General features: G+C 36.4%; 2 protein-coding genes across 3 annotated transcripts in view; one reads left to right on the top strand and one right to left on the bottom strand.

Moving 5' to 3' along the window:
• tbkbp1 (TBK1 binding protein 1) overlaps positions 1 to 6,200 on the bottom strand; it is a 62,683-nt gene extending 56,483 nt beyond the window's left edge. For both annotated transcript variants that reach the window (XR_008365626.1, XM_053511619.1), the window contains exon 1: positions 6,096 to 6,200. The gene's annotated coding sequence lies outside the window, so the exon portion shown is untranslated. The remainder of the gene's footprint in view (positions 1 to 6,095) is intronic.
• Positions 6,201 to 8,537: 2,337 nt separating this feature from the next.
• Positions 8,538 to 19,288, top strand: pdk2a (pyruvate dehydrogenase kinase 2a). The gene is made up of 11 exons (XM_053511622.1): positions 8,538 to 8,790; positions 9,464 to 9,605; positions 10,150 to 10,221; positions 10,663 to 10,838; positions 12,783 to 12,872; positions 12,976 to 13,053; positions 13,353 to 13,429; positions 13,524 to 13,622; positions 15,410 to 15,517; positions 15,718 to 15,831; positions 18,005 to 19,288. The coding sequence occupies exons 1-11, from the start codon at positions 8,673 to 8,675 to the stop codon at positions 18,146 to 18,148; spliced, it is 1,218 nt and encodes a 405-aa protein (XP_053367597.1). The 5' UTR covers positions 8,538 to 8,672; the 3' UTR covers positions 18,149 to 19,288.

Genomic DNA, 19,288 nt, shown 5'->3' with positions numbered 1-19,288 from the left:
ACTTTGCCAGCCCTTTAGTATTTGCCTAATGTTAAACCTGTGTTGAGAAAAACGGGCATTAGGAGCAGTTATGTGCTAGATTATGTCACAGCATGCAGCACTTTTTTGGATGAATATAACTTCTTCCCTCAAGGTGGGCGTGTCTATATGCGTCACTTAACAGAGCCAATCAACACGATAGTTTACCATATATACACAGAGTATACAGAAGACACTGAACAAAACACAGACGAACCATGTGACAAAGCATGGCTTACTCCAAAAAAAAAAAGGCAAGTAGACAATAAAAACGGAACCTCATAGATGAATGGTGTATGTTTATTCTTCTTGCGGGAAGTTTAAAACCAGTTTGCTTTATATGTTCCGAAACCGTGGCGCCGATAATAAGCACTAATGTGAAGTAACACTATGAGATCGAACAAGGGTTGTTAGAGCAAAAATATCCAAGTAGTCTGAGGTGAGGTGTTTTGGAGTGTTTTGCACTAAAATCAAAATGTTGAGTAAAAGCGATAGCAGTTAATAATTTACTATAAAATAAGCTACTAATAAGCTACTTACTCACCAGACATTTGCACCAATTGATATAAATTAGTAAAGCTAATGTGATTAGTTAATATTTTCACAGCTGAAATATCTTCCCTTTTTTTTTCGATTTCTCATTTTTAATGTACTCTCCGATTACCGGAGTGTATTTGGCTGATGACAAAAAGAAGTCCAACTAAGCATAAACAAGGCATCTTCAAGAGCAGTTTTAAGCCTAAATATCTGACCACCAATTCTAAAGAGCCTCTCCACTAAAACAGGAATACAGTATTGTACTTTATGAATGACTTTTTGAGCTTGGGTAAGAGCATAACCTATCTGTTTTTGGTTGATCCAAACACTTGTCTACTTTTTTCTGTTTCTATGGGTTTCAGTTAAATTTGACGAATGATGGCAAATTCACTAATGGACTGCGATTGATTAGAGCTTCTTTAAAATAAAGATAAAAAGTTTGGTTTTAACATCACTTAGTACAATACTTGACTTATGGTAGCACTACATCTGCAAATATGTGTTTCCTCTTGTTAAGCATACCTCCCAGCCATGTTTCCAGTGACTGCTTGAAATACAACTGAGTGTTCTGTTTGAAGGGCTTTGTGCAGTTACCCAAAAGGCCATTTACTGTACGTGCCACATTTCAGTTACACAATGGTTGGAGCCAAGTACTCAAAGAAGTTGTTCTTCTACCTTTAGATGATGTTCAGTGCGAATGCATAGAAGTCAGTTTCCTCTTGACAAAAGCCAATTTCATTACAGACACTGTGCAGAAAAATATTCTCATATGCAGTAGCATCATCTGCTTTGGTATATGCTTGGGAGTTATAATTTATTTGTGAGACAGTTGCTGCATAGCAAAGAACACTGAGTTCCATTGTGTGTCATTTGGCAATATAAAGACAATCCCAAGATTTTCCTCCACAAAATTAGATCTTTTTAGGCTTCATTTAACACAGCTTTGGCAAACCTAGGCAGCGTTTTGTATTGTCTTTTATTTACTATTGCAATGCAGTACAGGTCTGTTAATTTGCTGTTGGAAAACGTAAGGTCCATTTACTAGTTTGCCTTGGGTGGTGGAGCTTTTCAGCTGTTAGCTAGCTTTACTTTTTATTAATGATTTGACTGGATGCTTTAAGTCAATTTTTTGTTATTTGTAAGTCCAAAATTTGTTATAGACGAGGCTAACATGCCTTATGCCTTAACATGACTTATGTTTTTAAGACCTGGCACGCTCAATTTGTATTTTCTTTTCTGGCAGAATTTGTACTGATTTGCTTTCCTATGAACAGGCTTCAGCAGTACCAGTAGCCATGTTGCCTGCCGCTTGCATTTGCCATAATTGCAAAATAACATTGCTGTAAATAGCACTATGCACCCGAGCAGGACACGCACTGTTTTATGAAGCCTTCGATGCTTATGTTCACCAACCTGCATGTTAACGACATATTTACATTTTTTTTTTTGCAAACTGACCTACACAGTTCACCGCTCATGAGCACGTTCAACGAAGGGTGCTCTTTTAGGGCACTAATGCAAAAGCCTGCCCTTGTGTATTAATCATGAATATGAGTCATTTATATTTAAATCGAAGTGCCCTGCCTTAAATATAAGGACTAATCATATCGATGATATACTGTAGAGCCAGACCATGCAGTGCATTATAAAAACAAACAGCAAAATCTTAACTAAGGCTTTAATCAATCAATCAATCAAGGATCAAGCTTAATTTAATATCCGTTATCTGAATGTAGAGTCAAATCATAATATGAATCAAACTTGATATACAATGAGTACAGACGTGGAACGTAATGCATAAATGATAAAGCAGAGCTCCATAATGAAGCAGTGCTACGAGGCCCAAGGCATAGATTAATAAACGCGGAACAGGGTAAGATATTTATGAACACCAAGATATTTATTTCGATACCAAGAATAATTTCTCCATCTGCTATCTGCATTTAAAAATAAGGTTACTGAACACACCCATCAAACTATTTTGACAAAAAATAGTTAACTGCAATAAAATGTTTATAAAATGCATGGCTTGGCTTGGCATGCCTAAATTCTCTGATATAAGGTGGTTTTTAAATTCTATTATTTGTATGCATGGCAAAGGTTAACTTTATACCTACAAACTTTATAGTGCCATGAATTTTACAGGTGTCAAGAAGCAATAAAGCATAAAAATTTAAATGCAACCAAACACGCCACTTTGCTCAGATTAGCTTCAGGGCAAACATCACGATTCACCTGTCAACGTCACGCACTTAAATTAGCTCGTGCAGGCAGTTTTCCACAGTCAACTTGACAACAGCACCACAAATGTGGTGAAGCCTCAACAAAAGAAAAAAATACATACCTGTTTGGCGTTATAAAGCAATAAGCTCCTGAAGAAACAGGATCTCATGTAAATATGTAACAAATGCATGAATCGATTTGTACAGAAAGTTACAAATGTTTCAATTATATATAAAAGTGAACAGGATCCAACAACAATCGCTTGCTTACAATTACACAAACCTCTCATGAAATCTGACTGAACTATGCAGTCAAATTAGGGTGACGGCAATAGCTTTATTACAGTACGTTTTAACTCACCAATGAGCAATAGCTTAACACATAATTTGAATAACACTTATCAGTCATAGAGACAGCTTTTCAGCTGTTTTAGCATACCCTACAAAAAAACAAGGCCAGAAGCAACAAGCAAAATTTTAAGCGAAAATTTAAACTGTGTAATTAAGGCTATCTTTTAAGAAAATGACTTGTTGCACTGCACAAAATGTCCAATAAAACCATTGTTGATTTCTGGCAGACGGTTCAACATGTTCTGCATGTCAAACTATACGATAAAGATTGTAAATGAAGGATTGTGTAGTAAACAAAAGGACTACATTCTGCATATATCACCAGTCAGTGCAATCCAGGCTAATGCTGAAAATGGTTATATAAAACAAAATGTTCTGTCCATTCGCATTTTTTTATTTCGCCATTGCTGCTACTGTATCTGTAGTTGTCCTGTGACTTTTGTGTAATCCTACACTGCCCTTCCACTTTTTAGATGAGCCAGATCATCGATTGCACTGAGATTTTAATAAAAAAGAAGTGACTCTGCCTGGATTGTGTCAGCAGCTCTCACAATCCACTTAATGTGAGGAAACATTCCACTTCCAAGTCCAAACTCCCTCAGACACAAATGGCCATCTCTGTTTCCCTTTACACAATCACACTGAAGCATCTCTCTCAACTAAAATAGCATAGTCAGTGTAGCCATTTTGCCTGGTGGTATAATTAATAGCAGCATCAAGGCATCCTTGAATAAGAATATTTAAAGTAGTGAGGTGAGTTTAGGAAGGTTACCTAATTAGAATGCTAGTTAAAGATAATCTGCAACATACAGGCTTGGCCAATTCTTTAAAGATATACTGTACAGCACTTTTATAATCTTAAAAAAAAAAAAAGAGGAAAACAATATTTGTACTAGCGTTCAGTCTGTAAGATAGTAAATTTAGATTATCATTTGTGTGTGTAATAATCTGCCATACTCCTCCTAGCTACAGAACTTTTGTTACTAGCTGCAATTAAGATTAAGCAGTATCACATGTGAAGGAGTGCTGTTGTACTGAATATTAGCACAGCTGTGATGCAGTCGCATAAGTGCCACAGATAACACAACTGTGCTGATATTCAGTACAACAGCAGCCTTGAGCATGATATTGTTTTTATACAAGACTTCTAGAAATGCCATTTATTATCAACAGGTTATGATTTGGTTGTTTATTTAACCAGTTAAATAGTGTAAATTTTGTACAATTCCACTTATTTTGCTTTAGAATATCAGCTAATATCTGTTGTTCCAGGGTTGTATTGCAATTAGTGTAAAATGATATGCTAGTGCCCTATATAGGGTTTACAGTCTCATGTTTCATACACCAATCAGTGCTTTTGTCAGGTGTTGGAGAAGGTTTTAATGTTCAGCCTTGTGTTAGAAGCTAGTTGGTTCTGTAGCTCTCATTAGTCATGAATAAAACAACATGAGTGGTTCAGAGGCACGTTGAAACATCTTAAAAGCAAGTACTAAGGAGACAAAGTGTTTCTAAGATGACATTATTGTGTTTTCTGGCTCAAAGTTCGTCTGTGAAAGGTTTTAAATGTGGGGTTTGGCAGGCAGCTGCTCTTTATACTTTCCAGTACCGCAAACCATACTGACCTACTTTCACACATGCTGGCAGTTGATGTAATCAACAATTATTAAAACACCTGTGATGTAAAGTATAGTTATACGAACTAGTGCTGCTATGCTTTATATTGGTACTCATAGACTGCCTCTCAGATTAAATGACTAACTGTTATAATATATATAAAATAAGGCACATTGAAATCAGAAGGAATGAACTGAAGTTCATGAATTTTTTTTACAACACAGGTTTCTGCAGCAAAATCCGCCTACAAACAGGACCAAGAGAAGATGCACTCATGATTTATACTTTGTGATTTAAACCTTAGTTTGGACAACCAGCGCTATGTCAATGAATTAAAGGTCACATATCCTCAGACACTATGCATTACACAACAAAGTCTTCTATGCCTGAATTTATGCACACCTATTTTAGACAGCTAACACAGAAAGATCTGACTTTTGGTGAGTCTTATGTTTTTTTTTTAGGGAAATAGTCCTTATTCAGCTGCCACACTTGACAGTTGCTGTCAGGTTCTGTTTGTCATTTTGCTAAGGTTTGTGAAATATGCTGGCATTAGTACAGAGCAATGTGTGGTGATTTATGATTTCCTGTCAGCTGACTGACAGACAGGAAATGGAGCCCTCATGCACGCGCTTTTCCCGCACTTTTCCTCCAATAACGGTTTTTTATTTCGACAGAAAGAGAGAGAGAGAGAGAGCACAACAAACTCAAAGGTAAAGCCATAGAGCAACACAAGTGGAATGCCGAGGTTGCACATTGGAGCTTAATTATTGGCACCTCTACACCTAAAGCTTTCATGTTAGGCTTTTATTTTCTAAACAAAAGCCAGAACATGTACCCAGTATATCCTCCTCATGATATATCAAAAACTTAGCTTATGTTTACCACAAATAGTCCTCACATTTTTTATTTATTTATTTTACAATAGCACAGCCTAGATCACTGCCCTGTTACAACAGAGCCTCATTCCAAGGCGTCACCTTGAGAGCTGATGAAGATTTTTTTTTAAATCCCTTCAGTTTTCCTTCATGTTATTATATCTGCTGAACTACTCTACTGAGACGCTGTTACTTAACCCGTCTGCGGTGCGTTTGACTGGATCCGTCGGGTTTTATTCAAACTAACTCATTATACCGATCAGTGAATGGTGAATGAAAGCGTGCGCTTTCGCTTCCATCTAAGAAACACGGATGTCGCGTTTTTTGCGTTTCCATGATCGCGGCGTGTTAAACATGGCTGTGCGCGCGCTGCCCGCCACCGTACACCTCCTGCGCGCACATGAGCAGGATGATGAGGGCGATCATTCAGACCTGATCGAAGTCTCAAGAAATCAGAAGAGGATGAAATACTCACGGTCTGTCATCGATCGATCTTCAGACGCCATGTCTTATGTAGGGGGTAAAGCAGCCCGACAAGAGCTCGTTTTGATGCCTGCTGCTGATGCTGATGGTGCTGATGCTGATGATGCTGCTGTGTGTAGAGCAGCTCTCTCTCTCTCTCTCTCTCTCTCTCCTTCACTGCGCTGCCCAAAGGAGGGGAGATAAGAGGCTCCTGCGTGGAGATGCCTCAAAATCCGCGTCACTGTTTCTGAGAAAAACCCAGTTGAGCATACAGTTTCCTTCTGTTTCAACAGAAAAAATAGTGATTTGAAATGAAAACGCACGATTGTAGTTGTGTTAAGGGCTTCAGCACACACGCCAGTCTCTCGAGTTAGACCTATATGTGAAGAGTTGGGTGCTGTCTTACTGTGATTAAAGGAGCAGGAAAATGAACACCAAAAAAATGCATTTGACATAACATCCAGTTGTATAGCTACTCTTATATATAAACACGTAAGAGACAGACAGAGAGAGAGAGAGAGAGAGAGAGAAATTTGAAGGTATGTTGCTGTTCTAGCATAAATACTGCCCTAGAGCAAATCAGGGCATCTTGGCCTGGATTGAAACACAAGAATATTTCCACGAAATCTGTTCCATTTTCTGTAATTGATATAGTTGGAAGGTTGAAAGGTGACAAAAATAGGCTATATTAGGTAAAATAATCAAAATGCACGGTATGATCGTTCTGACAGTATGACCTATTAGACAAAAGGACTTTTATAGTCTTGCTGCTTGCAATTTTTAGACACAAACACAATACATTTAAATATATGACCTAAAGACAGACCCCGATTAAATATACAAAAACGTACGGGAAAATTTGAGTCAGAGTCTACGGTAATAGATATTTGAAAGTTATTTTCAGGCATAATTGACATTTGGGAGAGTTTTTAGGCATATTTGATCAATTTATTGTGTGTTACGAATACCAAGACTAAATCCTACTAAAGACATTTCATGTTTCAAGGAAAGTAAGTACACCCATAAAATGTATGTAACATAAGTTAAAAAACAAACAAACAGGCAGAACTAAATATCCCTTTGACATGCCACTCAGTTTTAAGACAAGTCACAATGGACCCGCGCTTAGCGTAATATATTGGGTCAGATTGATGTTCCCACACTGACCACACAGTGGCGCACTTTTACTTTTAAGTGGAGAATGACTGAGACAAACACGGATATCATGTACAGTGGCCAAAGGTCCTGAGAGTGACACAAATATTAATTTTCACTTCTGAAGTCAGATTTTTGAAGTCTTCTGCTTCAGTGTTTTTTTTATATTTTTTTCAGACGTTATATGGTATACTGAGGTATAAATACAAGCATTTCATAAGTATCAAAGTCTTTTATCGACAATCACATTAAGTTTTGTAAAGATACAATATTTGCGGTGTTGACCCTTCTTTTTCAAGATCTGTGCAATTTGCCCTGGGATTAAGGTCTGGAATATTCCTGGTCAAGGGTTTGTTCTTTGAGCCAGTTCGTTAGCACTTTTGCCTTATGTCAGGGTGCTTCATTATGCTGGAAAAGGCACCCAACTGTTTTTGGATGGCTGGGTGATGTTGCTATCAAAGGATGTTTTTGTACTATTCTTTATTCATGGCGGTGTTCTTAGACAAAATTGTAAGTGAACCCACTTTCTTGGCTAAGAAGCAATCCCAGACATGAATGGTCCCAGGATGCCTTACTATTAGCATGACAAGACTGATGGTAGCATTGTTTAACAAAATGCCGGACCAAATTGCAGACGTTTTTTAAAAGAAGGGTCAACACTGCAGATATTGACACTTGTACTTTCCTTTCATTTTATGTAACCATAACTATTATTATTATTATTATTATTATTATTATTATTATTATTGAATGATTTAATTAAATAAAAAAAATAATAAATAAAACAACTTTTATTATCTGTAACAACAAAAACTATTATTATTTATAAGTAAACAAATGAAATATAGAAATAAAAATGTAAATGAATAAAAAAGAAAATTTTCTGCAAGCATCATTATTTATAGTCTTATAAATGTTAGTATATCACTTGTGTATGAGTATGACATTATTATAAGTCTAATAACAGTGTAATTGTACGGCTTATTATATTGACTAACTAAATTTCAGATATTTATACGTTCTCGGTGTTTATCAGTAGGCTATAACAGCTCGTCCTGTGCACCAGACCAGCTGTCCTATTTCCACGTTACAGCTGATGTGTATATAACGCTGTCTCACGTCTAGTGACGTCTGAAAACCTGGCAGAGACTGCTGCTCCAAACAGCCATGTTTACCCTCTGCTGCTCCAAGGAGCTATACATAACGTAAACATTCATTTCACAACGTCCCGCCTACGTGTCTGATTGGCCAGAGCTGAACAGGAAATTTAAACCGAGGGCTCTGATTGGTTGAGCTCTTACATTCAGTATTCGCCTTTTCAGGGCAAACGTGTCCAGTCTTCTTTCGCTTTTTAGAGATTGTGTGCTTATAAACAGCAGAAACCTGAATTAACGTTAAGTCGAATCTTTTTCACCAGGCTAGCCAACATTTCACAATGAAGTTCGTGAGGTTTATTATGAAGAATGCAGCTTTGGCCAGCGTGCCTAAACACATCGAGCACTTCTCGAAATTCTCACCATCTCCTCTGTCCATGAAACAGTTTCTCGATTTCGGTGAGTTGTATGTGTCTTTGTTTGTTTGCATGCATTCTGAGATGTGCATCGTGTGTGATTTATATACATTGCTATTCCAGGAGCATGAGTATTAGAATAGCACAATAGTGTGATCCTAGCCGCATGAATAGGGCTTAATAGGGAACAAGTTGTCGGTTTTAGGTGGTGTTTGTGTGGCAGATGGTGTAAGTTCTTTTCTTTTTCTTTTTTTTTTACAATACAATTTTCAAGGCGTGATTACAGATTTCCAAATACACCGATTCCGTGAGGCCGCTGCAGCAGGGATTGCATCATGTTTATTAGCTGGTCGGTTCGGTCTGTACCATTAATCGAATCGTTCACATTGGCTCTACTGATATTGCAGAAGCGCGCGCCTCCAAACGACTTGCCCTCTAACTCTAGTTGGTAAATCCTAATCTAGCGTGTCTCTACCATTGGTATATTAAATATGCATAATCCAACTGTTAATGTCTGTAAGATCACAAATGTGCAACAAATCACACCATCCAGTCATTAAATGTCACATTAAATCGTTTACTAATGTGTTTTCATTTAGTGTGGTGTAAATCCGAAGATGTAATATCCGAGAAAAACATGTCCCTTTTAACAGTTGCCTTAGAGTCTCAGCTATCTAGCTTTTTTTTTTATCTACAATGCCTCTTTTTCCTGCTAGGTTCAACAAATGCATGTGAAAAAACTTCATTTGTCTTCCTGAGGCAAGAACTCCCAGTGCGTCTGTCCAACATCATGAAAGAAATCAACCTACTCCCAGACAGATTGCTAACTACTCCGTCGGTTCAGATGGTCCATAGCTGGTAAGTCACAAGTCATAAATTTGCAAAATAACTGCATGTTTAGAATTTCTATCGTACAGTTTGTAGATATAGCTTTCTTATTATTTTTTATTATTAATATTTTAATATAGTGTAAAACTTGACAGCTGCCTTTGTTATTTATAGCAGAAGGTTTTACGTTTGTACTGTAGTAAACAGTCTGTGGAAACACGCCCAATGCTTGGTCACGTCATGCATGTGTGTGAACTTTGCTCTAGTTTGTGTGCCGTGGAAGGCTGGGCTATGCAGCTCCTCCAAGAGGGTCTTTGTACACTTTGTTCTATTTTCACTACCTCATTCTTACTTTGCTGCTATTTTGTCTCACAGCACATGCCCACTTTCACTGGTTACCATCATTTAAGTTGAATGTTTAGAAGTTGTCAATAATAAATAAGTTATAAGTAATCCAAGATGTGTGTAAGAAAAATATGAACCTCTAAGTAAAAAGTCCATCATTAGTATATTTTTAAAAGAAAACAAGTTGCTTACCCTGTCATACCCTGTCCCCCTTCTGTTATGCTCTCAGGTATGCTCAGAGTTTAATGGAGATCCTGGAGTTTTTGGATAAAAGTCCCACTGACCACAAAGTTCTAGAAGAGTAAGTTTAATATTACTTGAACTTCAATTATATGATTATGCTTTGTATTTTAAGCCTTTATATGTGACTCATTGAAATACATGGGAATTGAAAAAAAATTCAAGTCTTTTTTTCCTCAAAAACAATTTCAAGGTCAGTGATGTTACCATATAATTTGTATGTTTTTGTGTTTTATTTAATTATTTTTATATATTATATATATATATATGCGCGCACACACACAATACAGACCTTAAAGTATTACCACATGAGGAACCATATATGGATAACTTCACTGACCTTGATTTGCAATATAAAAATAGTAACAATGAAACATTTTTGGAGAAAAAAAAGACATGGAAAAAGTCTAGAATTTTTTTCTATTTCCACGTATTTCAGTGGATTTTCTATAAAGGGCTAAGTCCATTTTCCATGCTCTTATATCCTTGTTTTAACCCACAGCTTTGTGGAAACTCTGGTGAATATCAGAAATAGACATAATGATGTTGTTCCTACAATGGCCCAAGGTGTGATTGAGTACAAAGAAGCTTTTGGTCAAGATAATCAAAACATCCAGTACTTCTTAGACCGATTCTTCACGAGCCGAATATCCATCCGTATGCTTATCAACCAGCACAGTAAGTAACCGACCTTTCGTATACGTTTTATTTCTCTCACGCTGTTGTTAGAGTCAAACTACATCAAACTGATAGACTCTTAATTTTTTCGCATTATTGTTTAACAGTTCTAATGTGTTAAAAGTTTACACTTACAGTAGGGCAAACAGTATTTAGTCAGCCACCAATTGTGCAAATTCTCCTACTTAAAAAGATGAGAGAGGCCTGTAATTTTCTTCATAGGTATACCTCAACTATGAGAGACAAAATAAGAAAAAAAAATCCAGAAAATCACATTGTAGAACAACTTGTCGTGTTTGGAGGAGAAAGATTGTAGAGTTCCATCCAAAGAACACCATACCTACTGTGAAGCATGGGGGTGGAAACATTGTGAAGACTTACAGAAAACTTTTGACATCTGTCATTGCCAACAAAGGGTATGGATAAAGAGTAAAGTATTGAGATGGAATTTTGTTATTGACCAAATACTTATTGTCCACCATAATTTGCAAATAAAGTCTTTAAAAATCCTACAGTGTGATTTGTCTGGAATTTATTTTTCTTATTTTGTTTCTCATATTCGAGGTATACCTATGATGAAAATTCCAGGCCTCTCTCATCTTTTTAGGTGGAAGAATTTGCACAATTGGTTGCTGACTAAATACTTTTTTGCCCCACTGTATCTTTTTATATAGATTTAATATAGTAAATGTTAACAACACTTGTATTAGCCTATCTGCTGGCTATGAGACTAAGAAAGGTATGGTACCATAAAAATCCTGATCAGGGTTACAAAGTTGCTTATTTTTAATTTTGGGTTGTTTTCCCCATGGTTTCAGCCACACAAACCACACCTTTGCATTGTATTTTATCTCTCTTGGCTTGCCGTAGACATGTGTATTTAAGCCATTTGCCAGACATCTTTGTTCAGATTTACATTTATCTCATTGTACATCTAAGCAGTTGAGAGTTAAAGGCCTTGTTCAAGGACCCAACATTGACACCTAAGCTGTGCTGGGATTTAAACTTGAGACTTTCTAATCTTGTGTCCAATGTTGCTTGCACTGGGATGCTCAAAAAACCAAATGGACAGAACTGGTCCATAAGCTGCATTACATTGCAGTAAAGATCTTAGAGCTCCAGAGGAACTATAGTGTGAACATAAAGAGAACTGAGGCCACTTTCAAATCAACTCACAATGTGAACACAAAAACATTTTTTTTCTTGTTGGTCCAAAATTTGAGCTATGGTCACATTACAAGCCACCTGCTCAATTCCAATGTTTTTGACCAGATCAGATTTGCGAGTCATGAGGGTTTACATTCACAATTGCAAGTGACTTTTATCTGACTGTGTGGATGTGTCTGTCCTCTGAAATAGCACTTGTAGTCTGGGTTAAAATAAGACACTAATTTTGTTTTTAATTTAAAATTTTATTTAAAACAATGGATATGATTTTAGCAAGAACTATGCTTGGGGTATTGCTCTGGGGGATGACAAGAAGGTTTTTGTCTGTATTCGTTGAGAAGGAAGGAAGCCAGGCACCTCGCTTAAGCTGCTTTCTCATCTCCTGCTACTGTAGCACTGTTATGAAATCTCTTTACTGCCAGTGCTGACTAACATTAGCAAGCTCCCCGCACACACATTAGAGTCAAAGGCAAAAAGACGCATGGATTCCGATCTGATTGTTCTCATTTTAAGTCGCATTAACCACATATTAGATATGTATCCGATATAGGACCACATATGAAGGTGACTCAGATCATCAAATTTGTACGTGCAGAGAGAGTGGTAAACCAATTAGATTTTTGCCACATTAGGGCAAAAATCCTAATTGAGTCACTTTAAGTCACGCTGATGATGTGAACATAGCTTTGATCAGCTTTCAGCCAACCGGGTTTGTTTTCTTAGAAAAAGACTGCATGTGAATTGTTCTAATGTTCTGCTCTAATAATCTGTTTATAGCCCTGATCTTTGATGGTGCTACAAATCCTGTTCATCCCAACACAATTGGAAGCATTGATCCTCACTGCAAAGTATCAGATGTTGTCAAAGGTGAAGTATACATATGTTCTCGATGTGACAGTGGATAAAATGTATTAAATGTTTTAGATTAGTATTTTTAAAAAAACCTTTTTCAATGCTTCATTCTATTCAGATGCCTATGAAAGTGCCAAGATGCTTTGTGACCAGTACTACCTTAGCTCACCTGACCTGGTGCTGCGAGAACACAACAGTGAGTGAGGGATTACAATCTGTTAAGCACCAGCATCTGACCATTACATAATTGTTCTCCACAGGTTACATAACCAGGCCAATAAGTTCCAATTTTTTTTTTTCTCGCTCAACCAGTTCTGCTCATTTAAACTCACATATATATACTTACTGAATTTTTAAATAATTGCTCAAATATCTGAAGCCTGTCGTATTTCACAGGATATGGTTGAGTGCCTTAAACAATATTTACACTGCAAATAAACTTTAACACATTTAAAAAGGATAATGCTTACTACATGTTCCATTCTTATCTTTCAGGTAACAACATTAACCAGCTTATTAGCATAGTGTATGTGCCTTCCCATCTCTACCATATGTTGTTTGAATTATTCAAGGTGAGTGTGACCTTTACTCATACTAATCTCCACCGCTACATCATTGGCATAACAAGAGCTCAGTGTTGCCATGACAATATTTTTCTTTCCATAGAATGCTATGAGGGCAACTATTGAAAACCACAGTGAAGGCACCAGTCTCCCACCTATTGAAGTTATGGTGGCTATTGGTGGAGAGGACCTCTCCATCAAGGTCAGTTGACTCTGATGGGTTATAAATAAAAATGTGCTAGGTTTTTCTTCTCTTTATTGCCAGTAAGTCTCAAATAAATGTTCTTTTCATTACAACCCCTAATCTAAAAATGAGGGAATCAACACACTTGAACATTATCACACATAATTCACATTATTCAGCTTATTATTTTATAGCAAATAAACAAATGACAAACATAACACAATGGCATGTTATTGTGTAACTGAGTGCATTCCGTGTGATGGATTGACACCCTGTTCGTTGCAGAGCACACCCTGTGATGGACAGGGTCCCAATCCATTGCAGTGTATGTCCTGGCCATGGTGTACCCTGTCTTGTGGCCTAAGTCTCCTGGGTCTCCATACCTACACTCAAATTTTTCCTCAACATAAAGGGATCTCCCCCCGTTTCTTTTAATTAATAAAATAATGTGATTTTGTCTAAGGTTTGTTTCATGAAGCAAGACTGTTCAGCCATTAAACAAATATTGTTTTGTGTCATGTCTTTGATTTGTGTATTTACTACGAAGTATAACAATCCTTTAAGAACATCCTCTAAATATGCTGATTCCATAATTTTTTACCAGAGAATTTAATGCACTCAAACTCTGGTTATTATTCTTACATACAATTAGGCATTGTGTTATTTAATTTTAAGAGACCATTAACTCAGTGGCTCAGTTACCCGTGCCTTCTCTAAGTGGCTCTTCAGTTACTACAATAGTACTGATGCACATTGACACATTGGTCAGGTCCCTCTCACCTTGTCGATCTGCCTGATTTATCCAAATACTTATTTTGCTTTGAGCTTCTGCATTTGCGACATGCTCGTTGCTGCTGTGGATTGTCCCACATAAATACCATATAGATTTGCACTTTTCCACAAACTGTCTCTTTTTACCCTTTCATCAGTGGATAGTTTTACAAGGACATTATGCATTATTTATTTTTGCAACTAAGATAATAGAAGGCAAGTCTTGTGGACCTGAAACATTTAATTTTGTAGAATTTTGTTCACACATCATGTGGCCATGCACACACGTGTGCAATTAACTCTGTTGGCGATTCTTCACTGATTCAATCCAGGCAAAAGAAATTACTGCAGAGATTTGGAAGTTTATATTCAGTAGTGCAGAACATGGCATTCAAAAGCAAATCTAAAGCTCCACAATATAGAAATAATTTATGTTATCATGTTTTTATATTACATTACATTCATCGTAGGATTTGCAAATATTGTTTGCAAATATGCTCTACATATTCAGTCAAACCAGTGCTAGGAAAATGGGACTAAAACAACGTTGTTCAAAAACGTTCAGTTGTATTGCATCACAGTTTTAAATATTGTATCAAATCGTATCAATTAAAAAACTGATCTCCCCATCCCTAATAGACATTGTAGGTTTGTGGGGACAGAAGAACTAGTACAGTCCAGTAAGAACTGTTCCTCTAATCAGAAACACCATGATGAATAGTTATACAGTTATAGCAAAACAATGATCCAGATAGGTTTCCTCATGAGTCTGGTTCCTCTCAAGGTTTTGTCTCAAGGACTTTTTTTACCTGCTGCTGCCTCTTGTTTGTTCATTATAGTAAGTAACTGAATGTAATTTGAACCCAGATTGCATTAAAGCAGTTTTGTGGCAATGTTGTGGCAGATTGCTGCACCCTTCAACTTACACTTCATGGCCTTTTTGTGTTGTTTTTTATAAATATAGCTGTCAGTTTACCTTTTTTTATTTTTTATTTGTTCCTATATATGATCCTTTTTCCCCTCTGTGTCTACAGATGAGTGATAGGGGTGGTGGCGTCCCTTTCAGGAAGATGGAAAATCTTTTCAGCTACATGTATTCGACAGCCCCGACTCCTCAGATTGGCCAGCAGAGAACTCCTCTAGTGAGACAGTCTCTTTTCTGAAGTTTTCCTTTTACAGTGTCTTAAAACACTAGCAGACAGGCTATGATTAATAGGGAGGGGAAATCAGTATAGCAAATGACGTTTTTATCTTCCTTCAGCACTCTATTATGTTATTTACAGCACAGGGTGAATTAGTGTTTGGTGTACGACACTGAATTCTGCTTATGTTTTGTCAACAGGCTGGCTTTGGTTATGGGCTGCCAATCACTCGGCTCTATGCAAGGTATTTCCAGGGAGACCTCCAGCTCTACTCTATGGAGACCTATGGCACTGATGCTGTTATTCACCTGAAGGTATGTCTTTTTTGTACATTTAAAAATAAAATAAAAAATTTCACATCCTTTTGTCTGTACATTTGTTGGCTGGCAGTTGGAACAAACTGTTCCCCTATGAGATGACCTTGATTCTTTGCTTGACTCATGGATCGAAAGTGTTCTGATTTTGCTTCTTTTTTCATTTTTGTTACACTGAAATTCCACTTGGATTGATAGTATAAAGCTGGTTTGTGATCTGGGATTAGCTCTGTAAGTTTCATTTATTTAATGCAAGTTGTGCTCCTTGATCAATTGTATGGGGCCATTCTAGGGTACTAGTGTATTAATTACAGTACCTAGTGCTTTAATTTAATTTAGAGATATTTTGTAAATCAAAGCAAGGATTTAAAACATTAACGAGGTTATTGGAAGTATTATTTGGACGGGAAAGACCTGTATATAGACCTGTATCTTTGTTACATTACTTGATATAAATTCACTAAAAATACATAGTAGAAACATAAAGTATGCACAGTCTAACCCTTTGCAAGTTTTACTGTAAGCCTACACAAATATATTTTAATTCAAGCTTGTTTTTTTTACTTTTCTGTATTATAAGCCACCCCATAGTGGTATAGTGGTTACCCCTGTGGTCTCGCTGGTTCATACATCGTCAAAAATGTTTTTTTTTTTTTTTTCATTTATAATAGAAACCAAACCAACCACTAAACATTTGCACAGGATGAAAGACTGAACACACAAACACATAAGTTTGCAGATTCTGGTTTATGTTCACATATAAAAGGACTTTTGCACTTCGCACTTTGGTCAATATCATTAAGGCTCATTGCTTACACATTGTACATTTCATACTTAACACAGTTTATTTATAAAGTTTTAACTTTCTTACAGTCTTATATTTTAACATACTTTACATATTTCTACTTTACACTTTATTTTATTCTATTTTATTTTATTGTAACTAAATAGATTTAATATTTTTTATTCTTTCTTATTAGTGATTATGCCTCCTTACTTATTTTTTTTTCAAGGTCACAATCCAATAAGCTATTCACTGCGTATCCTACTGTGTATGGTTGTGTATTTGACATTTAAAAAATGTAATTTTAAAATTACCGGTCAATTAAGCAGGGACCAGAATTGGCTGGATTTCAGCTCGATCTGCCATGACTGGTGATTTAATATAATCGATTCTGTACTAAACACACAAACGTCCGAGTGGTGCAGAAACTCATTTTTTATGACATTACAATATCTAAAATCACACACGTTAAAACCCTCTGATCTTAAAACCCACTCATTACACATGCTTATAGCTACTTAACAGGTGCACTCACTGTCAAATGGATTTTAAGACTTTGGAGGCATTTGAGGTGGCAAAACATCACAGTTTCTTTATAATCCTACTGGTGGGACACTAAACTATTTTATTCCATGTGGTAGGAAAGAAGAATTTTTAGAAATAATAATTATGGGAAATGAGATAAAATATAGCTTTTTTTGTTTAGTTTAATTTCTAATCTAATATTAATCTCTTGTATTTGAAATTTATTTTATTTCATTTATATTGTTTAAAATGCTGCCCTTGGTTTTTAAGTGAGAAGACTAAGCTACATTTAATTACCCATTAAATGCAACTTAGTTGTTTCTAATTCCTAATTAATTCTTTTAAGTGGTACAAAGAATAAGTGAAAGTGAGAGTTTATTACAAGGCGCTTGTCTTAGCGAGCATGTTGGTACACGTTGAGCTTTGATGAATCGAAAGTTACAGGGGCATGACGGTAACTTACTTAAAGCTGCCAGAAGCATTGCTTCACTTGAAGGCCTTTTGAATTGAGTCTGTATGTTGTTGTTCAGGTTTTGAAACTCATCCCAACCCTGGTTTCAGTTTGGTTTCATTAAAGAGCAACAGGACAAAGCACATGACTGTCTCTATATATACAAATATAAGATCTTTAAAAATTATTGAATCATTGTCAACATGTCAGCTTAGGGAGGATATCTACAGTATTACTATACGGGTTAGGTATTTTTTAATTGCTTATTTTATAGATGGTAAAATTCAGCATAACCTTTCTGACAGATTGAGAAAGGAATAAAATCCCAAAGATATACTGATAATAATTACACTATCCTTCCTCCCTATGTAAAATTTATGTATAAATAACATGTTTGTTTGTTTTTTCTTCAGGCTTTGTCCACTGACTCTGTGGAAAGGCTTCCTGTGTATAACAAGACGGCTTTACGGAACTACAAAGTGAGCCAGGAAGCAGACGATTGGTGTGTGCCAAGCAAAGAGCCATTGGACCTGGCAGTATTCCGGCTGGCCAAATGAAGACCTTCTGTTTGTCTGAGGTCTCTTGGCTCAACATAAAGACGGTCCTAACATTAGGGATCTCACATGGGGACCAGCAAGAGCAATACGGTGTCTGCCTAAAACCAGACACTCAACATAAAGCCTTATGGTATCTCTCATCACTAGTTAATGCATGTAATGGCTTTTGATCCTCACCATAATCAACACAAGTAGTTTTTTGTGGTTATTTTTTCAACAGTATTATCTGTAGACCAAGCATGCAGAGTGAGAGTGTCAGAAAAAAGCCAAATGGTCAGTTGGAGATTACAGCACTTTCTTATGAAAGGTGGAGTATTACAATGTAGGAGAGCCTGAGCTGCTTATTTTGGTAGTGCGTAGGTGGAGGGCAGCATGATCTTCCAGGCCATATGGTGGAGTTGGTGTGTAGTATAAGGCCTAAGCAGAGCAACTTCATGAGAACCATGATCTAAAGGCCCAGAATGAGTTCTTACCGAAAGTAGAATATGAATAATACAGTGACTCTAAAAGAGTGCATCAGAAGATCTCTGTATGGAGTAATAACATCATCGTTGGTTAATGGAGTTGATCCTGAAATTATTGTGTAGAACATTCATCTTCCAAGTCAGAGACGTTGTGAATTCGTCCACTGTGATTGAAGGAAAACATTAAGACTATATTTAGAGAAACCTCTGGTTCATGAATCACTTCAGTGATGAAACATGAGTGTATTACAAAGTCAGACAAAATAACATTGATGTAACAGTGTTTAAATGGAAAGCTAATAGAAGGCCATTTAGGGTAATGCAGTGGTTGATTGTGCAACATGCAATTACTATTCATATGCATTCTCAATTCTCTTATATTGCTATACTGTATTCTTAATTGTTGAATGTAAGGCCAGTAAACTATGAGATCCTTTTAACATTTTCAGTGCCTCCTTTTCTGGAAATGTAATTATATTGTATTAAATGAACCAGCTGTTTTGAACTTGAACCATGCAGCCCTTAAGTATTCTCTCTTATGTATATCATCTTTTTTGTATGATTCTTTTAAGTTCTTCATGTCTGAATGAGTTGTATTTTGTGATAAAATCGATTATCAACTGTACCCATAATAAATATAAATATAATAAAAATAAAGATGACATTTCATATCATA

This window comes from Clarias gariepinus, chromosome 14, assembly GCF_024256425.1.
Source record: "Clarias gariepinus isolate MV-2021 ecotype Netherlands chromosome 14, CGAR_prim_01v2, whole genome shotgun sequence".
NCBI lineage: Eukaryota > Metazoa > Chordata > Actinopteri > Siluriformes > Clariidae > Clarias > Clarias gariepinus.
The sequence above is the reverse complement of the archived record's forward strand: the minus strand, read 5'-3'. Positions and strand labels throughout refer to the sequence as shown.

Bases quoted from the DNA above. Each gene is read 5' to 3' on its own strand.
- pdk2a (XM_053511622.1), top strand. From the start codon at position 8,673: ATGAAGTTCGTGAGGTTTATTATGAAGAATGCAGCTTTGGCCAGCGTG. The intron at 9,606-10,149 runs GTAAGTCACAAG...TTATGCTCTCAG, and splicing joins GTTCAGATGGTCCATAGCTG to GTATGCTCAGAGTTTAATGG. The intron at 13,054-13,352 runs GTGAGTGAGGGA...CTTATCTTTCAG, and splicing joins GGTGCTGCGAGAACACAACA to GTAACAACATTAACCAGCTT.